A 9,527-nucleotide genomic window follows, 5' to 3' on the forward strand; every position below is an offset into this window, starting at 1 on the left:
TTTTATTATAAAAAATATTCTTCCTCAAATTAATATCAATGATTAGATATGAGATACAAATATGGGAAAAAAGAGATAAAAATATGGTAAAATATCTCTCATACATATGTCATGGATATTGGAGAATTTTGGTAAAAAAAATTTTTGTTGTTAAAATAATTATATGGTGTTGCAGTGTGCTAATTATCTTAGGATCATTTTGTACATGAACTAAATTTAATTTAAATTATACAATAAATTATATATGCATGTGATTTTTGTTTAGTGGTTAGATCTTATATTCGTGAACAATATCCAGAGAAAAAAAATTCAGATTATACTAATTTTGTTATTTTTATTGTTGTATTAATTGTTACACTGTTTCTCTCATTTTGTTTGGTCTATATTAATACAAGTTTAATTCTTATTATTTCTTGTGTCCCAAAAAATAAATATATTAAAACTTTATCATCTTAACTAGGACGATGTGTTGTTATTATTAACCAAACTTTTAAACTTTTCAAAAATTATTCAAAATTATAATACAATAAAATTTTATTATTTTATAAGGTTATGTGAAAGGTCAAAATATTTTTCACATAATATTTTAAAATATATAAATACAGAAAAAATTTAAAAGTATACATATAATCATGTATTATACAAGTATATTACGAGTACTTACTAACTAAGGTACTAAGTTTTAATCATTAATAAAATATTTGATTGTTATTTCAAATAACCTTCCTAGTATTGGTTTGGTATAAGTTTTTAAAGCAAAATAGTACATTTGTGCCATAAATTAGTAAGTTTTGGTCATTAATCAAATTTATTATGTTATAAGTAAGAATTACTATTTATGTATAAAAAATTATTATTACTTGAACTAAACTTACTCTCTCAAAAGTATGTTTGGGATATAAAATAATAATTTATCTATTTAAAAAAGGGATAATATCAGAAACCTCCCCTGAGGTTTCTTGAAATATCACTAAGCTCCCTCCACATTTTGGAAATCTCTCCTACCACCCCTTGAATTGACATTTTCTTAACAATGTCAGCCCCTCTAAGCAAAAGTAACAATAGATTAAGCATTTTGGAGGAGGGAGAGTATTTTAGTTCCCTTCATACCCTTAGTTTGACTGATACAGTGACATAAGAAAGTTGCAATAGGTGAAAAATATGAATTGGAGAATATTTTCCTGGCAGCACTGTTGCATGACCGTTGGACATGCAACGGCTACTTTGAGTGCTTCTACTGGTATTAAAAGGTGAAGGAACCGCTGGTGAAGTAAGGCAGATGGAGAGGTAATTGGGCAAAGCAATGGCTAGTTCATCCTTTGAAGGGCACTCATATAAATCACCTTCATCATTAAGCATGAAGAACCGGTATTGTAAATGCAACCGTAAGGCTACATTACGAATTTCAGAGAGTGAAAGAAATCCGAATAAACTATATTTTAGTTGTTCAAAGTGCAACTACTTCCAGTGGTATGAAGGAAATGAAGGTGAAGAGTTGCAGAGCCAAAGAAATGAAGGTGAAGAAGTGCAGAGCCAAAGAAATGAAGCTGATCGTGCAGTGCTTCCATTAAGGACAGCAAATCAGGAATGTAACTTGATGCCTCGACAGAATGCAATTATCACCATCTTGTTTATCATCAATCTACTACTCTTAGCAATTTATCTTTTCATTCAAATAGTTAAAGCAATCACACTTTCTTGTTCTTGTAATAGTAGATGTGTTCCAAGCTGTTTGGAGCCTTACTAGTCACACATGAAAAAACCAGAAGGTATGTGTAAGTCGAACATGATGTTAAGCTATGCAAAAATGAGTTGAAGCTGTATTTTACTTCATACGTATGTCCCCCAAGATTTGTTGCATTACTGTTATACCAAAAGTCATACTTGACAGAAAATGCTCTAAGCACACAGGTGAAGTTCCTTAAGTACAACAATACTTTACTGCTAAGTTCATTCCAATTATAACAATAAGGCTTCATACATAGAGAAAATTCTTAAATTGTGATGAAAAAAAAAAGTTATTCTACAAAGGGGGTAATTTGTGAAGTTGGTTCCACAAATGTGATCTTCGCATTTGTGAAATGCGAGTTCAAATACCTCGCATTTCACAAATGCGAGGTAAGTGTTTCTAGAAAAAAAGAAAAATAAGCTCGCATTCTCCAAATGCGAGCTTAATAAGCTCGCATTTGGAGAATGCGAGCTGAGATACCTCGCATTTCTTGAATGCGAGGTACTTAATCTAAACACAAACAAAGTTCACAATTTCGGCATTCAAGTCTGTCTCACTCTCCCTTCACTCTCTCCGTCCAGCTCAAAGAGCTGGTCTTTTATTTTATTTTAATTCAATAAATTTATTTTATTTTATTTTAATTTCGGCATTCAATGGGTTTAAATTTATTTTATCCGATAAATAAATTTCTATTTAAGGCACCTTGGGTATTCTGTGAGTATAATGGACGAAAGGTATAAAGAGCTGGTCTTTTATTCAACAACGAATTTATTTTTATTTTATCCGATAAATAAATTTCTATTTAAGGCACCTTGGGTACTATGTTGTTGTAATGGAGAAAAGCCATAAAGAGCTGGTTTTTTATTCAACAACGAGTTAATTTCTAAGAATGAATTTAACAAATAAACAAATTTAAAAAGTAATTTAAAAAATATTAAAATTTTTTGATGCAATTTTCTAGGAATTCGTATTTATCGGATGCAATATACAGTCCAACCAAAAAGCTTGCTAGTTTGGTTAAGATTTATTGCCCCAAATTATTATCAACTATTGATGGCAATATTATGGGATTTTTTTCCAATTCTAATGAATTTAGAGCCTTAACTGCTAAAATTTGTAGACGCTTTCATTGCAAATTGTAAATCATTTTATAATTTGCAGTTAAATCATTTATATTGAGTACATGGCATTACAGCTGAAGCAAAAGGAAAAATCATGCCAAAATATGGAAGCATCATACGAAACAATGATGGGAAACTGAGGTACATGACCTCGCATTTAAGAAATGTGAGGTCATGTTTTCTTTTTCTTTTTTTTTTTTGGATCTTGGTGGCTGGAAAATGGGGGATAATTCGCATTTAGCAAATGCGATCTCAATGAACTCACATTTGACAAATGCGAACATCCCTTTTACAGAACATGACACCCTAAACGCCCCCTTTGTAGAATTTTTTTAAAAACCATCACCACATTAGAAATTTCTCTTCATACATAATGGTAAGGAATCCGAGACATAGAGTTAAAAAAGAGCACAGCATACACGTTGGAGTTAGCAAATTCCATACACAATGGAATAAATCATCATGTTCCAAGATCTGTGGATAGCAGCAGAGCATATTTGGCAAGAGTAAATTGAAATTCCACCATATTGCACCAAAACATATGTCTAAGATTTTGTTCACTGGGACTGGGAATGCATATAAGTACTTGGCATACGGTACAAATAATACTTAGCAAAAGTATATAGCAATCCACAAGAATTGAAAACATCATCTAAAAACATCATTCTAGATGATGAGGATTGCTACATATATAACTGTACCAGATCAGTCTCCCAAAGCAAAACTCATATTACTAGTACTAATTAAAACCACATACTGATGCTGCTATTGTCATTGTGAGTTCCAGTGGTAGTTGCAGAAGTGGATATTGAAGAGGCAGTGACTGTTGGAGCTGTTGCAGATGCAGTGACTGCTGGAGTTTGATGTGGATTAAGAGCTGCATTTCGTCTGGCTCTCTTATTATTGTTAGCAACAGTAGTTCCAACCCATGCATTTGGCCCTCCTCTCTGAAGCCATGCAACAAATTCTATTAAACTAATGGCCTTGACAGTTAAAATAGTTAGCAATAGGTAATGAAACTAATTTCTGATTAGCATTACCTTTCTGGTATTAGTACTAGTGCTAGCAGAATGAGTAAGTTGAACATTAGCTCCAGTAGTTTGATTTTGAGTGCTTCCATTACTGCCTTGACTTGACACAATCACTGGCACATTTCCTTGTGCATGTTCCTGACAAATCATGACAAAAAGCTAAGCTCATTTGCAATCCCAAATACACATAAAGATACTGTAAATATACAACTGCTACAATTACCCATAGAACAGATCCTGCTAATCCAGTATTGGCAATGCCTCTTCCTGGTCTTCCTCTTCGTTCTACTACCTGATTTGCAGAGGTACTGCTGCCTCTTTTTTCAGCAACAGGAGCTCCTTGACAAGTTCTCCTATTATGTCCAAATGCACCACACTTAGAGCACCTAAAACTGATTGATCTCTTGTGTTGAGATGCAGGAGCTCCTTCATCAGGTGCTCTTCTTCTATTTCTTCTTGGTCTACCAGCTCTTCTTCTAAGTGGTGGTGGCAAAACTACTGCTGGTGTCACATCTTCCATAGGAGGCCACCTATTCATATGTGGAATTGGGTTGATCATGAATGCATATGTTTTCAAATACTGATCTCTTGAAAAAGCTGCATCACAATAACTTTCCAGTTTCTCCCTTCTGTAAATAACTCCTAGTGCAGCATGTTTGCAAGGAATGCCAGTCAACTGGAAAGCCCCGCATTCACATGTCCTCTCATGCAGCTTGACTATATAGGACTTATCCACATCTGCTACTTCAAATGTGTTCTCACTTGCCATTGTCAATGAACACTTTCTTGATTCAGATGCAATATCCTTCAGCTTACCAGTAACATGTGGAGTAAGTCTAGATGTCCATGTGCAGCCTTTTTGATACCTCTTATGTAGTTTCTTCATGAATTTTTGCCTCAGTCCATCAGCCAGAGCAAGTATATTCTTTCCTCTCAGTTCACCAACCCATGCATTAAAAGATTCTGTGAAATTGTTGGTGACATGATCACACTTAATTTCAACAGAAAATGCATGCCTTGCCCAATTACACTTAGGAATGTTTGCTAAGTATCTCCAAGCATCTATGTTAATATTCTTTATTTTTTCCATAGCCTCATTGTGTCCTATCAGATCATAGCTTTTAGCTGCTTGCCAAAAAAATCTTCTTAGAAGCAATCCTGGAAATTTCACTTTGAAGTTGCTATAGATGTGCTAATCACAATATCGTGCAGCAGCTTGTGGCACTTGTTCCTCGTATGCAAGGTTTAGTCCCTAAACAGAGAATGGACAGAAACAAATTCCTGTTCTGTTACTTGACAGCCATGCAAAACAACAATGGAAGAAATCTTATACATAAAACATAGAACCAGGAAACATACCTTCTGCCTATCACTCATGAAGGTGAGTGGAATATTGTTTGGAAAAGGTCCAAAGAAATCCTGAAAATAGTAAAAAAACCAACTCCAAGCTTCCTTGTTTTCACACTCAACAACAGCAAAAGCTAATGGAAACAAACTGTTGTTCCCATCAAGAGCAACAGCAGTCAACAGAATGCCCCCAAATGCACCTTTCAAATGGCAGCCATCAAATCCAATAAATGGCCTGCAACCTGCTAGGAAACCATCTCTTTGTGCCTTGAAACTTATGAACAATCTCAGAAATTTAGGCTCCATAAGAAGGTTTGGCCTATCGTAGTGAATTTTCATGATGCTTCCCGGGTTATTAATCCTCAAAAGTTCAGCATATTTTGGTAACCTTCCATAGGCTTCACTGTGTGAGCCTTCTATTTGTTCTAAGGCTTTCTTTTTTGCCCTGTAAATTTGCATTCTACTTGGCAAGACTCCATGCTTCTGCATTTCAGCCTTTACTCCCTTGCTTGTCATCTCTGGGTGATCTCTCATAACAGAAATTAATTTTTTTGCAATCAATCTGATGTTGCTTCTGAGTTTTTCCTATCCATCACACACGTATGCTCAGGTGTATATGTCTTAACCATGAATGTGGTTGTATCAGCAACTGGGGATGCATGAATCCTCCAATTACAACCCTCAGCTCCACACTTAGCAGTGTATCTGCTCTTTTCATTTTTCAACCTCACCAATGGAAATCCTTTTTGAATAGCATAGTCTTTTAACACTGCTCTAAATGCATCCACATTAGTAAATAGCATTCCTTTCTCAAACTCAATGTCCTCTCTTGGATTGTAAGTCCACATTTTTGACAGCATGATTGCTCTCAAAGGATCTGATTCTTGGTCAGATTCTGAATCAGGCCCAACTTGTGCATCCTCAATCTCCTCATAATCAGACAAGTCATTTTCCTCCTTGTCACTGGAAGAAATTAAGGCCCTATCTTCAGCTATGACATCTTCTAAGTCACTATCCATGTCATCTTTCCAAGAGTCATCAGAACTAGAAGCATAAATCTCATCATCACCCTCACTGTCAACTACAAGAATAGGAGCTTTTTCGATTCCTTTGTCTTTCTGTGCATCCTGAAGTTGGTTATTCCTATTGTCTACCATATTCTCCTCTGTAGTAGGAATAATATCCAGGTGCAGCAAGTACAAGTTTATAACAAGATCTTGCTCATGAAGTTTGAACATATCAGATACTGATTTGTCACTACTGATGTCCATAAAGCTTGTTGTTCTAGGAATCGCACATTTCATATGCACAAGCATGTTCAAATTTCCAGGCAAATCATTCATTGCCTTATCAGTAACATCACCGAGAAGGTCAATATATTGGTAGTTCTTTGGATCGACATTTGGAATTCTGACAGTGTTTCCCATGTAATGAACTACAATATCATGTGCAATAATTCTTCCCATCCTACATATCAGTGTGTTCCCAAGAAAAGTCTCAATCAGTTGCTATATGGATCACATACTCAGAGGGCTATAACACATGCATGCTTATTCAAAGTCAAACTCAGGTTGCAAAACAGAACCTTCATTGCAGCTTTCATGAACATCATCACCCTCACCAGCTTTTCATTTAAATTTTCACTTTTGTCTACTAACCAACTGTATACACTACACTTAGAGCTTGTCATATGTATTGCAACTTTAATCTACAAAGCTAAGCTCTTCTTATGTATTACAGCTTCAAAAAACTCAATATTCATCAACTTTTTTGTTCATCAACTTTATAAAGGTTAGGCATACATCATCAAATCACACATTTTTTATAACATCCAACATCAATAATACTTAATAAAACAAGAGCATACAAAGGGTCTGGTTGGATTATAAACTCAGTCATCAAGTCTAACAAAACAGAAAAATATAAGGAAAACAGAGATATTATAGGCAAATCAAACAGAAAGCTTAATGACACCTGCATTTTGTCCAATTACATGTTGATTATATCAACCAGCAATGGAAGATTTTTACCTGTTTTGCAGCTTAGTTTTGACAATCACACTTTCGGTCCAACCGAACGCATGCAATTCATTCAAGTGCCATATTTCTCCTCCTCTGCAATATCCAGCAAGAGATTTCCAGAAACATAGCTTCAATTGGTTCTCCAAGCTACAAATAACAATCACAGTTATAAGTAGTATTTCATTCCTTGACATTTCCCGGGCACTTAGATGTCTTATCAGAGCAAAATGGCGCCATGATACACGTACGGAACTCAACTTCTAGGCGGCAATGGTTTCCCGCTCCTTATACAGTTGCACGCTTAGTGATATTGTCATTTTTTCTCCTTTTATAAGCTGAATAAGACCACAGCAGAAACAAGGGTATTATTAGCAACTGATGAATTTTCATAGTGACTTCTGACCCCACCATCACTTGAGGGGTGGTAGGAGAGATTTCCAAAATGTGGAGGGAGCTTAGTGATATTTCAAGAAACCTCAGGGGAGGTTTCTGATATTATCCCTTTAAAAAATAAGTTTCATATTTATTCCAATTTACCTTTTGAGACACAAAAATTACTAATTATTACGGTTAACTTACTATTTTAGATGAGAAACTTACTTTCTTATTTTTAGACATTATCTTATTTAGGTGGATAGATCCAACAGGTAATTAAATGATCGCTAAAAGTATAACAACCTGTTATATCAGGTAAAAACTGTTTAGTTATTATAACGATAGTTACTACCGCATTTTCCATAAAATCTATATCTATCTATATAAATTTGAGAAGAGGTTTTTAATAATAAGCTTCCACACACCTTCCCACACTCAATTCCATTTTTCTAGCATTTTATATTTAATTTATTTCGTAAAATACATCATGTCCACGTTTTCAACACATTACCACATTTTCATCAAATAAGAATACCACTCCAACTAACACTCCTCCCCTCACACACCTCCTCACTCCAATTAATACTCTCTCAATTAACAATTTTATTCCGATTAAAACTCCTCCAACCCAATAATAAGATATAACAACATAATTTCACCAAAAATAGCAATTTTGCAATTTAAAGTTCATGTGATCAAAAGAAGTCCCTTTAGAAGTAACAAAGCACTAATAAACATTTGCCAAAAGTAGTTGATCTAAAAGGGCTATATTTTTCACATCTTTCTGCTCCAACAAACACTGTCTTAGAGAACTCGTCGGTAATTTTGAATGCTCCCTCAAGAAGTGCGGCGGCCATGCATTTTTTTCATGTGATTATGATGTCGTCTAAGGCATCTGTGGCGTGGAGTTGTATTGACATGAAAGTGATGGATTTGACTGCAACATGGTAAGGTGTTGAAATGTCTACAACCTTATGAATACATTTATGAAAGCTGGAGTTATGAACAACAAGAGTTTCGTTCCATTACAGCGAGTGATGAACGGTCGAGATATCTTGATATATAGTGACTGGAAAACGACGTATTTTAGCGAAAAATTTTAAAAGCGTGCTATTACACGCAAAGACATCTGCGACTTTCTGAACATTAATTTGATGATAGTGTTTCTGCTTAATTACGCCTATATAAGGAGTACTGGAACAGAGGACTGTGGGAAGGCGGATTGAGGGCTTAATTAATATGGCCCAATATAAAATCTCGGCCAAGGTTGAAGATGTTTTCTTTTGATAAATCTTACTCTTCCAAGGCCATATCGGGGCTTCAAATGGAGCAAATAGACAGGAGAACAGGGAAATCAAGAGAAAAGTAACAAATCCTAATGGTTAAACAAACTTTCGAGTTCAATCTTGTAGAAGGGCATAAAGAATCGGGTCAAACCATCAATAAAGCACGCCTTTACCTGTTATTGATCGAGGAGCGTATCATAATATGATCGATATGGATTTCTGACCCATCAGTCTTGCCAGCATCAGCCGGTCTTCTAAAAACTCCATGTGGGACTTGAACTACCGGGAAAACCTTTCGATCCTTGTGAAATCTGGCGTTAGAAAAATGGCAATGGCAATGATCTGTGCTTGTATCACCAATCTCCTCCATTTTTCTCTTGTTCTTCTGCCTTCTTCCTAGTGATAAGGGCTCCATGGTAGAAGTCTTCACCAACAAAATGAGAAATCCTAGTGATATGAACTTTTGCAGTTCAATTTAAATTGTCAAGAAAAAGCAGCAGCAGGAATGGAAAGGGAGAGAGGAAAAGGAGAAAGAGATTGAGGGTTGGGAATACGGGACAAATTCAGATGGGAATCGGATAGGAGTGACAATGCTTAACCCTTGCATACACAGCCGC

At 35.3% G+C, this 9,527-nt stretch overlaps 1 protein-coding gene across 1 annotated transcript; it reads right to left on the reverse strand.

The window, feature by feature from the left end:
* Positions 1–3,593: 3,593 nt before the first annotated feature.
* LOC113694535 (uncharacterized) lies at positions 3,594–5,744 on the reverse strand. Its single transcript, XM_027213367.2, has 5 exons — positions 5,241–5,744; positions 5,082–5,133; positions 4,105–5,006; positions 3,891–4,019; positions 3,594–3,797 (listed from the first exon to the last, which is right to left on the reverse strand). The coding sequence occupies exons 1-5, from the start codon at positions 5,742–5,744 to the stop codon at positions 3,594–3,596; spliced, it is 1,791 nt and encodes a 596-aa protein (XP_027069168.2).
* Positions 5,745–9,527: the final 3,783 nt, after the last annotated feature.

The sequence above is a fragment of the Coffea arabica genome, chromosome 6e (assembly GCF_036785885.1).
Source record: "Coffea arabica cultivar ET-39 chromosome 6e, Coffea Arabica ET-39 HiFi, whole genome shotgun sequence".
Taxonomy (NCBI): Eukaryota; Viridiplantae; Streptophyta; class Magnoliopsida; order Gentianales; family Rubiaceae; genus Coffea; species Coffea arabica.

Coding starts and splice junctions, on each gene's coding strand:
- LOC113694535 (XM_027213367.2), bottom strand. CDS start 5,744: ATGACAAGCAAGGGAGTAAAGGCTGAAATGCAGAAGCATGGAGTCTTG. Junction 4,020..4,104: donor TAGCAGGATCTGTTCTATGG/GTAATTGTAGCA, acceptor ATGATTTGTCAG/GAACATGCACAAGGAAATGT. Junction 3,798..3,890: donor CTAGTACTAATACCAGAAAG/GTAATGCTAATC, acceptor GCATGGCTTCAG/AGAGGAGGGCCAAATGCATG.